This window comes from Podarcis erhardii (genome assembly GCF_964252035.2).
Source record: "Podarcis erhardii genome assembly, chromosome: 8".
Taxonomy (NCBI): Eukaryota; Metazoa; Chordata; class Lepidosauria; order Squamata; family Lacertidae; genus Podarcis; species Podarcis erhardii.
In genome coordinates this window covers 39944235-39965494 of record NC_138499.1, presented here as the reverse complement: position 1 = coordinate 39965494, position 21260 = coordinate 39944235, and the positions used below count along the sequence as shown (strand labels likewise).

At 41.1% G+C, this 21260-nt stretch overlaps 1 protein-coding gene across 1 annotated transcript in view; it reads right to left on the bottom strand.

Annotated features, from left to right (window-relative positions):
• Positions 1 to 9981: 9981 nt before the first annotated feature.
• The window catches only part of ATP6V1H (ATPase H+ transporting V1 subunit H), a 33556-nt gene continuing 22277 nt past the window's right edge, over positions 9982 to 21260 (bottom strand). The window contains exons 10-14 of the mRNA XM_081874469.1: positions 20959 to 21137; positions 18047 to 18172; positions 16338 to 16439; positions 15024 to 15137; positions 9982 to 10365 (exon numbers count right to left, since the gene is read on the bottom strand). Of these exons, the coding sequence (XP_081730595.1) occupies positions 10305 to 10365; positions 15024 to 15137; positions 16338 to 16439; positions 18047 to 18172; positions 20959 to 21137 (582 nt within the window). The 3' untranslated portion in view covers positions 9982 to 10304. The remainder of the gene's footprint in view (positions 10366 to 15023; positions 15138 to 16337; positions 16440 to 18046; positions 18173 to 20958; positions 21138 to 21260) is intronic.

Below are 21260 nucleotides of genomic sequence, written 5' to 3'. Positions count from 1 at the left end.
CTATGACCTTTCGATAGCTTTAGGCCAGTTTCCAGTTTAATAACACAGTAACAGCAAACAGATATTTAATACCCACAGGACCACTCTCAAAGTTCACACTGGCGGGTGATTGTACAGGGGAAAGGGCAGGGGAACTTTACATACCTAATTTCAAAAGCTGCCTTCATCCATATTACATCTGAAATGTTGGCTCAGTCTCTTCTCAGAGCTCATTTCCCCTAGCTGGCAACTTTAGTTCCAACTGGTGAAACATTTCTAGCTTTTTCTCCTTGGAAGATGGTAGCCTCAGTTTTGCTGGCATTCATCTGTCTCGAGAAACAATGGAGTGCACCTCTGGGGATGAATTCAAACCACTGGAGAATCACAGTGCCTCCTGCTGCTGCTACTGCTGCTGCTGCTGCTGCTGCTGCTGCTGAGACTGGTAACTCATAGCTGCCATCTCCTATGTTGTTTTTTCTGTGTTAACACCACCAAAGAGACCACTCTGGGGCGCATGCCTGCCCAGTGTGTATGGAGGTCCTGGGCTGTCCAGACAAGACTGCCCACCACCCTTGTTCACGTGGTCCAAAGGAGAGCAGAGCAATACATTTGGCACCAGCTTGGCTGCAGGAGTTGCCACAAGGAAGGTACCATCCAATCGTCTTATGGACTCTACTCTGAGTTAAAGGTGATCCTGGGTCTGAAATACTACTGCCATGGTCTGGTTGGACACAGAGGAATGGTGGGAAGAACCAGCTGGGGAACCATTAAAGGAAGAAGGTTCAAAGCCCAGGGATTGGTGGTGGGACAGGGAAAAGAGGGAGATGTTGGGGAGGAGGAGGTGTCAGAAGCTGAATAGAGTTTAATGAGCAGGGAGAGTCTGTGATGGAGAAAAGTCCAGAATCAGAAGCTGAAATTGGCAAGTAGGAGGAGGGAGGTCAAGAGGCAGAGATGAGTTAGGCTGGTGAAAAAGCCCAAGTGTCACCCTCTCCGCTGGTCTCCCAGGACCAGGAGAGGCATGAAAAGGGCAGAGGAGAGATTAGCCGCACGCATATGCAGTCTCCAGTTGCTTGGGGAAAGCCCTGGAGAGGAGGAGACCTAGACAGTTGTGGAGAGGCGAGGACCTTCAACTGATTTCTTGGAGGAAGATCTACCGGGAAGGAGCTGCTGTGTTCATTAGGCCTCAGACAAGTCTGTGGAGATCATGCATTTGCTAATAAAGAGTTAACTCCAACTTTGGACTGAGCGGCACATTCTGTGACAACTACTGACTTAGCTCATAAGCTAGCAAAATGATAGTGATAAGGAAATGATTGAGACCCGAGCCCTTACGTTTTCTGAATGCAGAAAACCTGGCTTCCTGCTCAGTCCTGGATGAATTTACATTAAAAAAACAACAACTAAAAATGCTCTGTTGATGCCAGCACTGACTTAATAGCTTTCCTAGGGGTCTCTTCTATTGCTTTCCCCCACTAAAACACAGCAGTCCTCTTTTATCAGCCACACAGCTGTGATTTCCCTTCTAGTACCCTGAAATCAAATTAAGCTGGTTTGCCTTTGGAAACCTTGGCTCATAGGACCCAAACAAGGTTAATGCAGGGGTCTGGGACAAGCTGTTAAAGCTAGAGCGAAGGAAAGTAAGAGTGTTTTAGGTCTGGAGGCTGACCTGTCACTTGCAATAGAATTCAGAGCTATAATCCTCGAATCAACTATTCCATCAGTGAGCAAAGTAAAACCAGATTGACTTCACAGACAGTATAATTAATGACGAGAGAGAGATCACATGGCACAGCGGTAACATCTGGCAGCATCTTTTTACAAAACCATGGGAACAATCAGGCTTTGATTTCTGCATTGATTTTCCAAAAAACAACCACCCTTCAGCTCTGATTTCTAACAAAAGAAAATAGATTACAACAATATAACTCGAAAGAGGGTGGGTAGCTGTAACTCTGAAAACTGTACTCAGTTTTATGCAGCTGCAAACCACAACTATTATATGGATATTAAGAAAATGGGAAAGCATGCAGAGGACTAAACCTTGCTTCTAAATAAAAGAATAAAAAAATAACCTTACATTTACATAGAATTTTTTAAGATCAAGGAAAGCATAAGGAACTGATTTGCCTCTGCATGACTGCCACTTTATTTGCTTTAATTGTTGATTTCAGTGGAGTTTCAGCAGCCTGCAATTAGTGTGCCACTGTGGTGCCTTAACACACCATGCCAGCTGAAGGGCAAATATTGGGCACAAGCTAGTAAACAAATCATGAAATGGTTCTCATTGCGTATCTGTCCCCTTTTCTCCATGTGGGACTGAGAGGCTATTGGAATGACAAGTAATCTCTAAGAGTTAACGCAAGCTGTCAGAGATAGCTCTTTTTTCAATGAAAAAGCATAGCATCATAGCAAGTCACCCTGATCATTCTGGAATGCTCCCAGTTTCTGTTGTCTTGCCAACTTTTTTGCTGGGCGTGCACCACAACCTGGTAGCTTTGCTGCAGGTTAAAGCAAACTCCACAAAAAGCAAGTGTCATGCATTAATACATGGCAGAATATGCTGTTTGCACACTTTTTATTAAACATTAGCTGCAATGAACATTTAATGGTGAATGAACCACAGTGAGGCTGTTATCAAGCTGTTAAAAACAACATATTCATATTTCCACAATTAATAATTTCCTCGCTTCTTTCATGTTCGGCATTATCTTCTGGCATTTAAAGCTAAACCATAGAAATACATTAACTGCTAATTCAGAAGGTTCATTAACTGTTAAAGGAAACAGCGCATGAGTTCAGCCATGCTTTTCTTTTGAGAACAATTGCCTTATGCATACTATGGTTGTGCCATGTTGGAATTCTAGTTTCATGTTGATCCCAGCTGCATTAATGCTGAATATTCAAATGAAAATAACTACATTTATAGGGTAGCTTATAAGAGTTCTGTAGCATAAGAGGACAATCAATATAGAACAGATGAGAATCTAATTTGCATTTTAGTTTTTTTAGCCAATATATTCCCCATGATATTCCCCGTAAATTTGAATAAACCAGATTTTTAATTCATATTGAAAAGAATCATTACCCCAGATCACTGATCTCTGGGTGTCTCATCTGTTTTTGTTTTTTCTAGGTTCAAAGCAGCTGGTGGAAGAGAACTGGATAAGGTAGGTGATGCTGGAGATATCCAAACAATCACCCACACACCTTTCAGTTCTAATAATAATAATAATAATAATAATAATAATAATTTATTATTTATACCCCACCCATCTGGCTGGGCCTCCCCAGCCACTCTGGGCGGCTTACATAAAAACCAAAAATACAGTAAAATATCACACGTTAAAAACTTCCCTGAACAGGGCTGCCTTAAGATGTCTTCTGAATGTCAGGTAATTGTTTATCACTTTGACATCTGCTGGAAGGGCGTTCCACAGGGCGGGCGCCACTACCGAGAAGGCCCTCTGCCTGGTTCCCTGTAGCTTTGCTTCTCGCAATGAGGGAACCACCAGAAGGCCCTCGGCGCTGGACCTCAGCGTCCGGGCAGAATGATGGGGGTGGAGCCGCTCCTTCAGGCATACTGGACCGAGGCCGTTTAGGGCTTTAAAGGTCAGCACCAACACTTTGAATTGTGCTCGGAAACATACTGGGAGCCAATGTAGGTCTTTCAAGACCGGTGTTATATGGTCTCGGCGGCCGCTCCCAGTCACCAGTCTAGCTGCCGCATTCTGGATTAGTTGTAGTTTCCGAGTCACCTTCAAAGGTAGCCCCACGTAGAGTGCATTGCAGTAGTCCAAGCGGGAGATAACCAGAGCATGCACCACTCTGGCGAGACAGTCCGCAGGCAGATAGGGTCTCAGCCTACGTACCAGATGGAGCTGGTAAACAGCTGCCCTGGACACAGATTTGACCTGTGCTTCCATGGACAGCTGTGAGTCCAAAATGACTCCCAGGCTGTGCACAGGGGCACAGTTACCCCATTCAGGACCAGGGAATCCTCCACACCTGCCCGCCTCCTGTACCCCAAAAACAGTACTTCTGTCTTGTCAGGATTCAACCTCAATCTGTTAGCCGCCATCCATCCTCCAACCGCCTCCAGACACTCACACAGGACCTTCACCGCCCTCACTGGTTCTGATTTAAAAGAGAGGTAGAGCTGGGTATCATCCGCATACTGATGAACACCCAGCCCAAACCTCCTGATGATCTCTCCCAGCGGCTGCATGTAAATGTTGAAAAGCATGGGGGAGAGGACAGAACCTTGAGGCACCCCACAAGTGAGAGCCCAGGGGTCTGAACACTCATCCCCCACCACCACTTTCTGAACACGGCCCAGGAGGAAGGAGCGGAACCACTGTATGACAGTGCCCCCAGCTCCCAGCCCCTCAAGACGGTCCAGAAGGATGTTATGGTCGATGGTATCAAACGCCGCTGAGAGATCCAGCAGAACTAGGAAACAGCTCTCACCTTTGTCCCTAGCCCGCCGGAGATCATCAACCAGTGCGACCAAGGCAGTTTCAGTCCCATGATGAGGCCTGAATCCCGACTGGAAGGGATCCAAATGGTCTGCTTCTTCCAGGCGTGCCTGGAGTTGTTCGGCAACCGCTCGCTCAATCACCTTGCCCAAGAATGGAAGATTTGAGACTGGGCGATAGTTGGCCATCGTGGCCGCATCTAAAGATGGTTTTTTAAGAAGCGGTTTAATAACCACCTCTTTCAGCGGGTCTGGGAAGGCTCCCTCACGGAGGGAAGCATTCACCACCCCACGAAGCCCATCGCCCAGTCCTTCCCGGCTAGCTTTTATAAGCCAGGATGGGCAAGGATCCAGGAGACAGGTGGTTGGTTTCACTCGTCCAAGCAGCCTGTCCACATCCTCGGAGGTAACAGATTGGAATTGATCCCACTCAACTTGACTAGACAGAACTCTAGCACTCTCCCGCCCTGGCACTGGTCCCACAGTGGAGTCTACTTCTTCCCGAATCTGAGCGATTTTATCTGCAAAAAACTTTGCAAAATCATTGCAGGAGAACATGTGGCCCGTACTGGGCCCCGATGTTGCAGGTGGTTCCGCTAAATTGTGAACCACCTGAAAAAGTCTCCTGCTGCTGTTTTCTGTAGATGCAATAGAGGCGGTGAAGAAATTCTTCGCCGTTGCTATCGCCACTTGGTAGGCTCGACGTTGAGCTCTAACCTGTGTCTGGTCAGATTCGGAATGAGTAATCCGCCACCGGCGCTCTAGCCGTCTCAACGATTGTTTCATTGCCCTCAGATCCGTGGAAAACCACGGGGCTGTCCGGGCTCCATGCAATCTAAGTTCCTTCCCCTTCCCAAAGCTGCTATGTGCATTACAGGGAAACATGTGGCTACCTGTATGATGTCTATATGGTTTTCTTCAGGGGGGACTTTTAGACCAGGAAAACATCACTGAAGGGGAGGTTAAGCGCCATTCCATTGATTTCATGGAAGAGGCCCGCTTTAACATACAAAAGCACAAGCTCCATCAGAAATTTCCCAGTGTATGATCTAGCTTTTCCCTTACACTTTAAACAGATGCCATGTTGATTTCAGAGTGATGTTAAGTACCTCCTATGGGAACATTAGCACAGAGCTTTACTGGGTCCTGCAAAAGGAATGAGAACTAAAATATGGTTCGGATCACGGAGGGAAGTAACTGAAGCATCTATTCAAGGTATTTCAATTGCCACATTTACTGTATCTAGTAGACATATTGATTTCAGATAATGCAATATGGAACTGGAGGATGGCACCAAAACACAGCATTACCATACCAAACACCAGGCATCTGTTCTAAGCAGCAGTCGATTTATAAATATAAGCACCCAGTGGAGAATGTTTAAGGTTGGCTCTTTCTGACATCTGTTTCACCAATATTGTTCAAAATCATCATTCTAGATCCCATCTACGGAGGATGGAACACAGCAGTAGATGAGATTTCATTGTTCTTCTTCATTATGTCTTGGTTTCAAACTATGAGCAGATGGAGAAAGTTATTACCAGGGCTCCGTGGACTTTTGTGCAAGTGTTACCAGAAGAATTCTCGCAGTGCAGTGCCACAGTATAATCTGGGGTTGTGCTATATCACAGCATGAGAAACACACTGGATAAGGAAGATCTAGGATATAGAACAGAAGCTGCAGTGGGTAATAAAATGGTTTCGAGAGAGAGATATTGAAAAAAGTATTTCAGAAGAGCTTGCAGAAACAGAAGAATTTCTCTGGATTTGGAGTCACTTTTCCCCAGACCAATGTTCCACTAAGCTCACAAACTGCCTTTCTGTGAGAGGTAGAGGGACACTTTGGGATCCAACTCAAAGCATTCCATCAAGGCCTATTCCAGTCTTGAAATGATCATTGTTAATAAATTTACCAAACCTACATGCAAAAACAATACATAAATAAATGTACTGAAATATAAGCTCAGCTCATGGCTATTGTGTCTGCTTTAACAATAGAAAGGGGTTGTTTGCTTGCAACTACGGTAACTAATCTTTCCCAAAAGGAAACCATGTAGATCCTTTAATACATATTTCTTTGGCCTGGTTCACAAGAATTGGCTGGTTACTCTGATAGAGAAATGGACTAGTTTTCCACACAGGCAGAGAGGTCATGTTATGGGAGAGCATTTACCAGGAAAAACACACAAAAGGAATATGAACTTAACACAAATATTCTCAACATCCTCAAAATTAAAGCAATGCAGTAGAGTGAACTACAGAGTATTTAATTGCTTCAATAATATGATTGTAGCACCATACAAACTCAATTGTCCCAAACAAATATTTTGAGCTACATGCGAACATTTAATATATGACCTCATAGCTGCATTCAGAAGAGGTACAATATGAGAGTTGTGCCACAAGTATACCACTAGGCAAAGTACGATACATAGCAGACCTTCAGTGATTTTCAAACCAACTTCTAGGATGGATTACAAAGAATTATAGAAGTATTTTAAGTACCCCAAGGCTATTGAGAAATGAAAAGATAAAGGGCCTGTTTGAAAAGGGGGTTGAAATTCATTTTAAATAGTGAAAGTTCTGCCACCCTCGTGGCTACTCTGGTCTCTTATTTATAACTGCCAAGTTGGACAAGTGCAATACATCTGCTTGTCATGGGCTCTGGCAACCCCAGAAGCTCTTTACAGCAGCATAAAATTCCTAGGCTGTGCACCAGCCACTGCAATATCTATCCAAAAGTAAAGGCTCAAAGTTCTAGGTCTTTTTTCATTTCTTCTGCTGCGTAGCCTGTTTTTCAATATCTATTTAGTGGTAGTATTTATCTCATTTATGAATCATTTGCCATGAGGCATCCCAAAGTGATTTACAATATAATAGAAAATATATAAAATACATAAAAAGCTGACACAATTGCACATGGAAGCAATTTAAAAACAATAACAGCACATGCATAAAATCAATTAAAATACGCCACTGATGCCAACTGGAATAAAGGTATACTGCTTCAAACTTCTCATGGACACTAACTTAGGTATATTTAAATCTTAATACGTGTACTTAATCTTCTTCTTGTTGTTGTTTAGCCATGTCCAACTCTTTATGACCCCATGGACCAGAGCATGCCAGGCACTCCTGTCTTCCACTGCCTCCCGCAGTTTGGTCAAACTCATGTTGGTACTTAAATCTTAATAAATCTTAAATGTACTTAATACAAAGAACAATGATTAACATCCCCTTACACCAGCCAGCTACAAACGCCAAAATAAATTATAAAGGTCTGTATCAATTCATTAATTTACTAAGCAACCATTAAGCTATACAATTAGATAGCCACTGATTGTTCACTTTTGCTACTGAAAATTTTGTCAGTTTGACTTCAGCTATGTCTATGCAGGGGTGATCTCTTAAACAATGGATAGCTCAGTGTATGTGTGTGGTTGGTGCAAGCATGTCCACTTTGCTTTCCTGATCCCAAAACAATGTCTTCTGTCTACACTAGTGTTCCTTTATTCCAAAGTGGGTGGTCCTTAATAGTATGGCATCTGCATGGTGTGTGCATGTTCTCTCCCCTCTGTTATTTCATATCCACCCTCCGTTACTGGGCATGCACACAGATATTTGTTTACCAATGCGCACACTTTTCATATATCCATATATCCCCAGGAAGTATACAAGAGTAACCATTATGAACATATTTCACATAATGCAAAATGAGACATTAATTTGGGAGGGGGCGAGAGATACACAAAAAATAAATTTATAGTACGTCTCTTTTTGTGAAGATGACAATAATAATAATATTATTTCACAATTCTAAATATATTACACCACCCAGTGTTACCAGTTCAGCTAGTCACGTGCACCCATACACTCATTCAGATGAGCTCTTAATACTTGCATTCACTAAAATGCTGATTTTGGGAAATAAGCAATACTACTCTTGGGATCTTTACTGAAGACAGTTGAACTCATACATATGGCATTGCTCTTGCTTTGATTACCTTGTTTATTTGGGGAAAATTAGCACTGACCTATATTAGCATGCTTGATTCAGAGAGCCAGCAATGACCACAACATTGTTGCAATTATAGCAATTTATTTATAACTCAATAAAGGTACTATGTCAATATACGGTGATATAGAGGCAACAACAATGGCTTTGTGACTTGGAATGCCACTAGAGAAACACAGAAGAGAAAATTCATTACACAGGCTAATTCAGCCATGCATTGCCTAGACCATACACTTAGTTACCATTACAGTGATAGGAGGAGGAGACCAGAGGTGGAAAGTCACCTAATGCAGAACTATGAGGCAAATGAAAGTCACCTAATGCAGAACTATGAGGCAAATGGGGAAAATGAAAGAATCCATTAAGTGGGAAATGTTAACATGCAAAATAAAGGCTTCCCCATCTCACTGGAGTCAGAGAATACACAGAAGTTGCAGAAAAGTCAGGAAAGTGAGATGCAATAGCTGCATTTCTTCCTGAGGAAGGTGAGTGGCATTGCTGAGACCCAAAGCTCTGAATTTCTGACAAGCACAGATACATGATCATAGCTGGGATTACACGCTTTGGCAAAGGAGCAGTAATTCGTTAAAACAATCCTTATGCCTATCAGAAACATGGTATTAAGTGGGGTGGGCTGATAGTTCAACCTCATTGTAAATCCCTTTCCACAACCATCTATCTCCAGGTTCCTGGCGAGCCCACCTAAATTTGGTTGAAAAACAGAAAGGTTTTCCTCTCACAAAAGACCCTACTGGATGTCTTTCCAGTCCTGAAACAAACAACAAGCAGAAGCAAGGGAACCCACGGAGGGAAGAGGCAAGGAAAGAATCTAGATAAACCTTAAGCAGAGGGAATAAAGAAGGCATCTCCCATGGTCTATCACAGGAGTACAGCATCTGAAAAGAAGTAGTGTGGGAGCATTCCAAAAAGGAGAATGAATGGAAGATGTACTTTATAAGGCCTCTCCCTGAATTCGATCGCGCCCCCCAAAAAGGCTTGACCTAAGAGTCCAAGGTACAAAAGAGATTCCAGGGACATCCTAGGTCAAGTTAATGTTCATACCACATGAGAAAGTCCTCAATTTATTGTTATCTTTAGCATGATGCTCTTTGCCTTCATTGAAACTAGGTAATTTTGGGAGTTCTCTGAAAATGCAATAGGATAGTGCAGGATATGCTTATCAGATAGAAGCTATTTACTCACAAAAGGAGACTAATGACCAAATTAAGGGTGTTTGTTGCATTTGATTTCTGGAGTTAATTGGGTGATTGGCGCGTGCCTACAGCTCACATGAGTGTGGTTCACATTGGTGGCCACGACAATGTTTTCATTGCTCAGAATATGTACGTACAGAGTTCCAGCTTCTTGGTAACACCAGTGGGGATGAAGAATTGGTCTTTTACTGTTTTCATATGTAGCTTTAATAATCATCCTGCCAACTAAATTAATTGAAATGTTGCTTTCCGAACAATACTATTCATAGCCAAGTGAAGAACAGGCAACACAGAGACAATTAATGATATGGAATGATTATTCTTTAATGCTTTGTGTTCTTTTTTTTCTTATTTAGAGACAATAAATACATAAAATAAAGGCAACATATATCAGCTATATTTCTTGTATATTTTTGCAATATTAAAGGGCTTCAGCTAGCAAACTGCCAGAAACTGTTTACTAGATTAGTTTTTACCCCTGGCAACAATACTGGAAGAATAACAGGGAAGAAATCTACACAATAGCAGGGTAGGCAGTGAAGAAACTGCAATCACACCATTTTCTTACTCGCACTTCAAGATAGCAATTGCTACTCCAGTTATTTCCCGCCAAAGGACAGACTCAGCTTCGTGCTGTGGCAGTTTGAGGCTGCTCTGACTGTAGCTGTTTTCCAAGATACTCCCTGAAAGAAAACAAGGGGTGGGCGAGACATTTTTAAAGGGACCAATGATGAATACTTAATGAGAGTTTTCTGAAGGAAATAAGTAGCGGTTACTGTTTTCAAAAGAAGTAGGCAATTTCTTGCCTCAACTAGCCCACAGCAGTTCCACTGAGATGCCAGTTTTGCTAAATGCCTCAGGTCTGAATTTTACATTAAAAAACAACAAATATATATTCTGAACATTAGACATGCTAGTTTATACCAGCAGAGTGTTTCATTGTGATAGTTTCAGATTTTACTGCTTATGTTAAATCTCAGAACATGTGCAACCATTTCCCAGAATTAGACAAACAGATCAGCTTAGGCTGGAGAATTCAGACATACTGTACAATTTCTTCTAGCAAAATGGCAACAATACAGCCTGCCTCAAACTGACGAGATGGTACTGTTCTGCTTGTGCTGCTCATGTAATTTGCCTACTCAGAGCTAGCTTTTTATTTGTGCTTTTTATTCCAGCTACCACCTTTCAAAAGATCTTGAAACACACCATTCTGCTGCTCATCACTTAGTAGCTTTCCTTCCATCCAGTTTATGTAAAAGCATGGGAACATCAGAAGATGCCTTCTACAGAGTTAAAACCTTCACATACAATCCTGAGCTAGATGGACTGGGAACATCTCTCCAGATTATCAAAAAGATGTCTTTCCCATTCCTTCTTGGATATGCCAGTGGTTGAACCTAATAACTTCGGCATGCTAAGCAGATGCTGTACTACCGAGATGCAGCCCAATGACCTTGAGCGAATTACCGTATTTTTCGCCCTATAGGACACACTTTTCCCCCTCGCACACCCTTCAGGGGGACACACTTTTCCCCCTGAAGGGGAAATGTGTGTGCATCCTATGGGGTGAATGCAGGCTTTCGCTGAAGCCTGGAGAGCGAGAGGGGCCGGTGCGCACTGACCCATCTCGCTCTCCAGGCTTCAGGAAGCTATCTGCAAGCCTTGGGAGCCTGCGGGAGTTCCCGCCAGGCTCCCAAGGCTTGCGGATAGCAGCCTGTTATGGGGGCTAGGGTCGGGGGAAGCTAGGGCTTCCCCTGCCCCAGCCCCGCGCCTGGGGGGGGGGCAAATATTTTTTTCCCCTTTATTTCCCCCCAAAAAAACTAGGTGCACCCTATGGGCCGGTGCGCCCTATAGGGTGAAAAATACGGTAAATATGCACACTGAAATTTCAGTTGCTCACATCTCTCTGTACCAAGATTCTTCTACAACTAATTTGATATGCAAGTTTTCGGTTTTCGAAAGCATATAGTACACATTTGCCCAGTCCAATTAAGAGAGGGGCAAAACTTTCAAAGGTATAAATGGGGGAGAAAGTTAGGAATGTCCCATTGATTTAAAGTGTAAAAACACATTCTTAACACTCTCTTCCATTTATATCAGCATACAACAAAATTTGGCTGGTGTTGGACTTTGGCTCAATCATATCTAGGTTTTTATTTGTAAAGTGCTGTTAAGGTATTCACTTATATTGCAATGCTAGATTAAAGATGTCTTCTAAATTAAACCTATCTCCTCACTAATTTAAATTTGACTTGATGCTTTATTTGCTTCAGTAATCCAATATGAATCTGCATGAATCAAGACACATTTACCAAGCTGAACAGAAAACAAATTTGTGCAGTTTTACACATAGCAACATACTTTTAAGAACCTGAAATAAATTGTGATTGACTGAACCTTAATTAAACTTTGCTTGAGACAGTCTAAAGTACCATTTCCTTCAATATAGAAATCTGAAAATAAATTACTGTCATTGGCAAACAAATGCCGTTTCAGTTCCCCTGTATGAAATTCTGGGATACTGAGACTGAAAAACAAACATTAATTAAACAAGAGGTGTAGAGCAGTAGCCCAAAATGAAACCCCAGAAACAGTGAAGTACAAGATATATTTTTCAGCAGGGGAAATACAGGGATGTATTGAGAAACTTGCAGGGGAAGATACAGAATATTCATTTCAAACATAAAAATATTTTATGTGGCTTCACATGGCTACAGAGCTAATTATGAGCTGCATAGCAGACATTCACACGCTTGTTAATTTAGAAACAGCTTCATCATCGATGTCATATTGCTTCAGAATCCTTTTTAAAAGCAATAGTACCTAAATTACTTGACTTTTCAAAACCAGTTAAATATATAGCCAATTATTCATTTTATCGGTTCAGTTATTAAAGCATCACAGATAAATTACATAACTGTACCAGGTTTGGATGTATTTGCTGTACTTTCCACACTCTGAGGGTTGTGTTTTTTATAGAACCATCAATTGCTACAAAAGTAAATTATTAACAGTGCAGACCTATACATGTCTGCTCAGATGTAAATCCTGTTGAACCTCATAGGGCCTTAAAAGGTAAGTAGAGTGCAGAATTGAAACCTAAGTGAAACACAGCTTGATGATCCAGCTGACCACAACCAAACAGATGCAACTCTTGGTGGGACATATATTGGCAAAGAGCTAACCACAACGTTCACCTCATTTTATGTTCCAATTTTCTATGATAGAATGGATTGAATTATGTAGCCGTCTTCCATGTGGATGAGAGATTCGAGACAAAAAATGTGACACAGTAATAGGCCTTCTTAGTAACAATCCACAAAGTTTTATTTCCAAACAGTGGGTATTTTCATTTTAAAAACTGGAGTGGATGGAAAGGAATATGGGGCTACAAGAGAAACAACTACTATGGGAGAAATGCTGGGTGCTGAAGTTTACTGGGGGGGGGGGGACTATTACTTGGAAGGGAAAGATCAGAGGCCACCAAAAGTGATTCTTTCTATACTGAGTCTTGTTCTTTGCCTGTGGTCTAAAAATTCCATCCTCAAAATGGGATTGGGCCATAAATTGTACCATAGTATGAATGTGGACTGCTGATCAATTAATTTTCTGGTTTTACGTGATGCTGAGGATAAAAACCAGGATGTGGGCTCTGCTCTTTGTCATTGCAGTGCTACCTCCAGTTGTGGATGGGATCCGTTCTGGAGGTCTGGTCGGATCCTGAGGTTTCCACAACCTGAGAACCACTTCTGCTTATGCGCACGGGGCAAAACCTGGTAAAATACTTCCGGGTTTGCCACACACATCCCAAAGTTTACATAACCAGAGGGTTACATAAATGGAGGTACGACTGTATTCCTTGCACTTTCAATTGCACAGAAATAGTACAGAGGTAAAAGCCTTGCAGGTCTTCTGAAAGGCCATGACAGGTAACGGAGGGATGCAACACTACAAAGTTAGATTTACCATGCTAAACTTCTCTTCTGTATAAGTTTCTAGAGTATACACAGGCCAGAAGCAGTTGATTATAGCGGTTAGGTAACAGGAGTAGTGGATTATGCATCCTGAAGAATGACATTAGGAAATTCTTTATTCCATTCCCAAGGAATAGGATGATGGTAATAGCCTGTAATGATCTTATATGTACTAGGCAGGCAGGCTGCCTGCCTTTTCTCTAGTATATAAATTTTACAAAATATAATGAGGTAGTTTATGGAGGGGATGTGCTACTGATGTGTCTGTATTACTTGCAAAAAGTTTCAACTAAGTTGCTACAGCTGAAAAAGTCCCCCCACCCAGCCATTAAGAAACAAGGCTAGAGAATCTGTTTCCTAATGCCCTGCATATGTGCACAAAAGTTTATAAAACTATCCTGAGAAATAAATTGTTTCGTTAGGCAGCACCTACAACTCTCTGCCTTTTGATGTACAGCAGGCTATACTCTCTTCGGCACCTGCTTAAAACATTTTTGCTCAGGCAACCCTATCCAGACATTTAGAAGGTACATGTAAAAGGTAAAGGGACCCCTGACCATTAGGCCCAGTCGTGGCCGACTCTGGGGTTGCGGCACTCATCTCGCTTTATTGGCCGAGGGAGCCGGTGTACAGCTTCCGGGTCATGTGGCCAGCATAACTAAGCTGCTTCTGCGAACATGTAGCTTATCTCTTTTTAGCTACTGTTCATTTCAATCACCTTCGAATGCTTACCGATACCTGTATCTAATCATGTTTTATCAATATATTTCATGTTTTATAAACCATTTTTAAAAGTTTCTGGGTTTTTTTGTTTTGTTAAACAAAACAAATCAGTTCAGAAACTTTTAAACAACTTTTTAACAAGAATCTATTTCTTTCAGTTCAGCTATTAGAAAAATACAAATGCATCTTGCATTTCTGTTCACCAAAGATCTCCTGGACATATAAATGGATCCTGCTGCAAGAAATTCTAATGGAAACACAATTAAAGGCTGAAAATATCAGGCATTCTAAATGTAAGGAAACAAAAAGGAATAATACTATATTCTGTTTTATACAGTCTACTTCAATTTTCATTATATAACAAAATGGGGGAGGGTAGTAGTGAAAAAAGACAACAGAAGAGCTGCTAAATTTCACTTAACAATGACACTACTGCCAGTTGCTGAGTTGTTATCATTTCAGTGGTAGAGGGTACCAAAGTTTAATTGTAACCCCCAAGAGGCATGTCATAATTTAGGACTTGAGTTTCACACATTCCCAAAAAGAACTCCTGCCCTGAGATCTTATGATGAAGGATGGTATGTAAATCTACTAAATAAAATTAAATCAAAACCCCGAAGTGAAAGTGAGTTGTCACATACCAGTTGTGGACCATCAACTTCTGCACAGCAAGCAAGGCATTATAGCGAACCTGTTGGTCTTCGTGGTGCATGTGGTTCATTACAAGCTGTTTTCCACCAAGTTGCTCAATCACACTACAAGAAGAGAAGAGAGCATGGGGAAGAGAGAGGTAGTGGTCAGGGTTGTGGGGGTGGGTGGGTGTTGTGTGTTTTCAAGTTTCCTTCTGCTTCTGATTACTAGCAGCCACCAACCTCACACCATTTTAAGTGACTTTACAGTACCAACACCACAAATTTCCAGCAGACCCATGTGCGAGGTGGGGGAGGTTATGATCCTGACTGCCTGTCAGTAAAGATTCCCCACCACTGTCTACTTCAACTGAATTCCGCTCAACTAGCTTCAATATGCTGACTTAAAACTTCCTAAGACACATGGATTACTCTGGAAAAACCAAATATCGAGTCAGCTGTAAATAAAATTTGCTCCCCCAAGTTCTATGGTTTAAATACAACAGGTAACAGGGTCACTTATATCTCAAAATAAATAATTCCAGCCCAATGCAGGGACTTTGTCAAGGGCAGATATTTAAACATCCCCAAAAATGATAGACATTGCAAATGATATTTGAATGTGCCGGACACTGTAGAACATATACTTTTCTTACTGTCCATTGCCCAGTGAGCTAATAAGGCTTGTTATTCCCTTTTTGGGGTAATCTAACATCACAGCACAATGAAAATATCAGATTCTATCTGTCTGACATTAACCCGGAAGTAACTGCAAGGGTGGCTGAGTTTTTGTCAATAGTCTCTCTTAGAGTAGTGAATGGTACTATTTAGCGGGAAGAAATCCCAATGAAAATCCTTGTCATTATATATTTTACATGGCTGTTTATTTGTATATTTTAAAATTTTATATATGGATGTTTTATGACGGCCTGTACTTGTAATGCCTAATAAAGGTTTGGTGACGTAAGATTAGTTTGGAAAGCAAATGTGGGTGCTTCTTCAGCACAAACATCTCAGACCATTTTAGCTCAATTGATTTGTATGCCACTTTTCCATTGTGAACTATAATCAAAGCAGCTCATATCATCAAAAAGTTTACATGACATCATTCACTAAAAATTACAATACTTAATAAAATTCAAATAGTCATATAAAAATGTTACTGAAAGCATCTCACATACATAAATATAAAATCAAATTAAACCACCTACTGATACTTTATAGTAATGTCTAACAAAAGGTTACACTAACTGTTCCTTGAGTCATAAGCAATGGCCCTTGTATTAACTCAGGCGCTAAGCAAAGATAAGAAAAAGCCTTCCACACCGTTTTCCTCGAGGATAGTGTCGGACATATTCTCCCACATCATGAGCAGCTACAGCCAGGACTTGAGGATCATCTGATACCTCCAGAAGCTTTGTCAAGATTCTACAATAGGATTGCAAATATACAAGATCCTTATTCACTATGGAGTGTACAAAATATAGCATACAAAAAATTGATAAAACTCAATAAACCTCTGCCATCTTACTTCAGTACTGCAAAACTTTTCTAGATTCACACTGTATCACACAAATATTTTGAGAGATATTTCAAAACCACACTCAGGGTAGACCTAGGACTCAGCTAAAAAGGTAAAGGTAAAGGGAACCCTGAGCGTTAAGTCCAGTCGCAGACAATTCTGGGGTTGTGGTGCTCATCTCGCTGCAAATAAAATGTTTGGAATGTGTTGTAAAGTGCAATATACAATTGTGACACTAAATGGTGACTGTGAGCTATAGCAAATTCAATGCATTTTTCAAAATGATTTTTAACAAAGCATTTTCACAACGTTTTTAACATGCGTGTAGATTCCACCCCAGTGAAATCAATGGACTTGGTCACGACTAACTTAACATCACTGATTTCAGTCAGTCGGTTCCAAGTATGACTTAGTTGAATGCTATCCCACGTCATCTAGGTAATGAATGTCCAACACATATTTAGCAAATGTGTTCAGCTGTAAATTCTTAATACATTCTCTGGTAAATTCTAATCTTATTAATCTGCCATGCAAAAATTCAAATAAGCCTTTGTGGGGAGAGGAAACTGTACTCATTTCACAGATATCTTTTAAGGATTTGTACACTGAACGATAAACTAAAGAACCAATAATATACTTAATTAAGTTAGCTCAACTTTCAATGAAGACAAAACCAGTGTTGCTGATAATTACCACTTTGCTTCATGCTCAGCTAAGCCTTTTGATCTGCAAGGCGTATCTACAGACAGCTGAAGCATCAAAGCCAAGACATCACAGCACAGACACTTGACTGATTACCGCATTTGGAAAGAATAATGCATATTCCTGAACAGGCAAGTATGACACTACTATGAACAGATATTTAGGCTACATTCGGATGTTACAGCAGTGATAAGGTTACCAATGGGGGGAGGGACATCATATCACAGCCATTAGCCGCAAACCCAATCTTTAATAGTAACCAGCAATCTCAAGGAAGTCTCTAAATATATCAAAACCATACATTTGCTGTTCTAGAATCAAGCCACATTTCACTTAAGAAGCAAGCTAATGCTCTTACAAATTCACCTGTGCTCAAAAAAGAAAACAGTAGATTGTATCCTATGAAATTGTGTCATTAGCAGAAGGACTTCCACCTGTGCAACAGGACTTCCTTTCCTCCTCCTCTCCTCAAAAGAAATCTGCTCCAGAGGGCTGGCAGAACACCCAGAACAGATTGGGGGGGGGGGGGCTGCAGGAAGAAGCAGTGGAAGTCCTGTTGTGCAGGCATTAATGGGACCTGGATACAGCCCTCTGAACTAAGGCTCCCAATTTAGTTTCCATACCATACAAAGTAACAAAGTTTTTTTCTCTCTCTCACTGTGTTCACTTGGGACATTTTCAAAGACGGGAACCTTTTATTGAAAATTGTATTATAGTCCCTCTACCTTATGCAGATACCCTAAATGAAACTTTGGTTACTCTGAGCAACACAACAATTCAACTGAAGCAGGGATATATCAGAAGAACTTACTTCAACAGTTCATAATTCTTTTCATTTAATCTCACAGCATTCTCTCGCCAAAATTTCTCAGATTTGTGAACAGGGCTCCACTCTAGTCTCCCCGACTTAAGCTCAGAACTATATTCATCAAACGAACTGCAAAATAAACCAAACATAAGAGAATGAGGAATAAATCTGATGCACAAGGACAATATATGAAAGCAAACAGCACATCCAAACCTCCCACTACACTTAGGATTCTTTGTAAAGCATTTTACAAAAATTGTAAGTGGCACTTACAAGCATAAGTATGAACACTTATAAATATGGAAGTACAATTTACAAATGGCAGCATATTTTCATTGGGATGAACGTGGCCTATTTACCATGAATTCTAATTTGGCCAGACTGAAGCTAAAGGAGTCAATTTTTCCAGATTTTTCTTCACTTCTGACAGTTTTGCATTACAAGGATAGGATTGTAGCCTAGGACATTCAGATCCAATTTGGAGTTTGCTTCCAGGAAGTTGCCATAATAGGGAAAACATTCCTTACTCAGATTAACATGTGCTCCTCTCCTAGGTCACACAACCAGCTTTGGAAAATGGGAATCTAGCCGTTAGAATCTTTTAACTACGTATGTGCATGGTCATTTTCTAATAACCTAGGACAACAACAGTTTTTTTTTTAAATAATATTTATTAGAAATTTCCAATTACAAAAGAAATAAAAAGAACAAAACATCCCAATTTAAAATCTTATTTTCAGTAACATCTTTCCAGGACTTCCCCTCCCCTCCCCCTCTTGTATTCCAATTTTTACAAATAAATTCAGCAAATTCTTATCCCAGATTTTGAACTTATTATCATTAGCCCAGTTTTAAAAATATTTTCCCATCCCCTAAAATCGACCTGTTCCCTTCCGCGCGTTCCCTCCTTTAATATACAATACAGATTAAAATAATCAAATATAATTAATTAAAATAAAATTGTAAAATATAATTAAGATAATCAAATATAATTTTACGCCCTTTGGATTCCAAATTTCCCTCCCCCCTTTCCCGTTTGCGTTCCCAATGTTCATCAACGTCTGATATCTTCCTGGAGCTCCCACATCTATCTAGGCCATAGTCCTTTACCAGTCATCTTTAATTTCGAATGTCCAATCTTGGAAGGAGTCTATCTCAAAAAGGCCCATTTCTTCCATCCAGATTTTTATATTTAGGAGTAAAAACTCCAATTTTATTTCTTAGACTTTTCAAATCTGGATGTCCCAAATGTTCCCACTTCCAACTTTATCCAATTCTTGTTGTTCTTGTTGTTCTTGTTAATCCCTCTCCTCCTTTTTTTTTTCCCCCCTGCTCTCCTGCACAAATGTTCTAATTCCAAAAGCTTCTAATTCCTCTGCAGAGGCTCTGTTATTCAGGAACAAAACATTATGCCAAGTCCCTTCCATTCTTCAATAGATAAATCTATTGTCTCCTTTAGTGTGTAGACCTTTGTAGACAAAATAGTGTTCCATTCCTGCAGTTTCCCAGGAGATAAAAAGTTCTATTCAAGTTCCAAGCCAACAATACTTGTAATATCCCTCAGCTCCTCTAGGTGGATTGCAATAACTCAGTTCCCTTCCAGATCACGCCCACCAGTCAAAATAACTTGTTATTCCTTGTTTTAAGCAATTTGTATCCAATTTATAACAAATGTAACCGGCAAAGTCCTCGTAACAAAGTTCTCATTTTTGTTCTTCCGCTTTGACAGCTCTTTGACAGCTGTCAAAACCTCTCTTTCTCTTCTCCCGGCGCTCTCACAAATCGCTCCTAGGATTCTGGGGGGGGGGGGGTTGCTTTTTAATTCAATTCCACTTTTCTCCTCCAGCTCAGTCTTATAATTTTCCATCGCGAAGTTAGTAACTTTGTCAAAATAGGGTTGCGCTCGATCTTAGTTGTCAAATCCTTTACTTTAACTCCTCTACGACAGGGGGGGGGGCTGACTTCCTTTTTGCGCCTCCCCCGCTCGCTCCGAATTTTTTAAAAAAATTATCCCCCTTTTTAGTCCAGGTTCCAATTACTCACGGGTTATTCTTTTAAGTCCAAATTTTCAATAGAAGAAGTCAGCGCTCTCCGTCGAATGGCATGCGGCTTCGCTCGGCAGGGGAAGCGGAGGACTCAAAGCACCCCCCCCCCCGTCACCCGTTCCGCAGCCTTTAAAAAGGCTCCTTCGCGGGTCGGGGGGGCGCAAAAGGTGCCAGCCAAGTCACCATGTCCATGGGTTTCAGTGCCCATGGTTTTTGAGGGTCCCCGCGTCGCCGGCGCGGTAGGACCCAGCCCCTGCCGAGCAGGCTCCCTCCGGAGCTCAGAGGGAGTCCGCCATTCGGCGATGGCGCCAACCCGGAAGTCTCCTCTAGGACAACAACAGTTTGGTGCTTAGCCAAATATAAAACCACAGAGACGTTTTCTTTTATTTTTGAAGGTATGGCAATTCTAATTTCCATTTATTATTATTATTATTAATTACATGCCATGTCTGTTGATTTTTTGAAAACACAGCTCCTTCAGCACTTAAAGCACTCTGTTTTGGTACTTTATTTTGATATTATATAAGATGGTGAGGTACTCCCAAATGAGGTGTAAATAAAGCCTACTTATGGTAATGACAAATGATAACTATTTTGTAGTTTTATGATTACTTGAATCTGATACCATCCCAAGGTACAAATCATGTGAAGTTGGTTTTAAAAAGAGAAAAGCCTGCTTGGTCTTACAGTTATTTCCTTCATATGGTCTTTGGAATCTACAGCATTGCAGAAAACAATCACTAGACAAGCTATCATTCTAATAACTAGGCCTCTATTTGATCTTGACAGGTGCTTCGGTGGGGAGCCTATACCCTAAGGAGGACCCTCCTTGTATCAATTTGAACATTAGACACCGAAGACAAAATTTACCTGAGGTCCTGCACACTCTCTCCAAGTTTGTCCAACAGAAACTTTATATCCTCACTTATGTCTTCATCATCATATTTCTGTTGTTCCAAGTTCTCCAGCTGCTTCAGAACTTTGCACTGGATCATGGCAAGAGCATACTCCTGGCGAGTTTCTCTTTCAGTAGACTTTTCAAGAAGATTCTGGAAAGAAAAACAAAACAAAACGGTGTCAGACCCTGATAGCCATGAATTAAAAAGGTAGTGATGGAATTCTCTGTGAAGTGGCACTCCCTCTACATTTTGACTGACCCTACTGTCATTTCC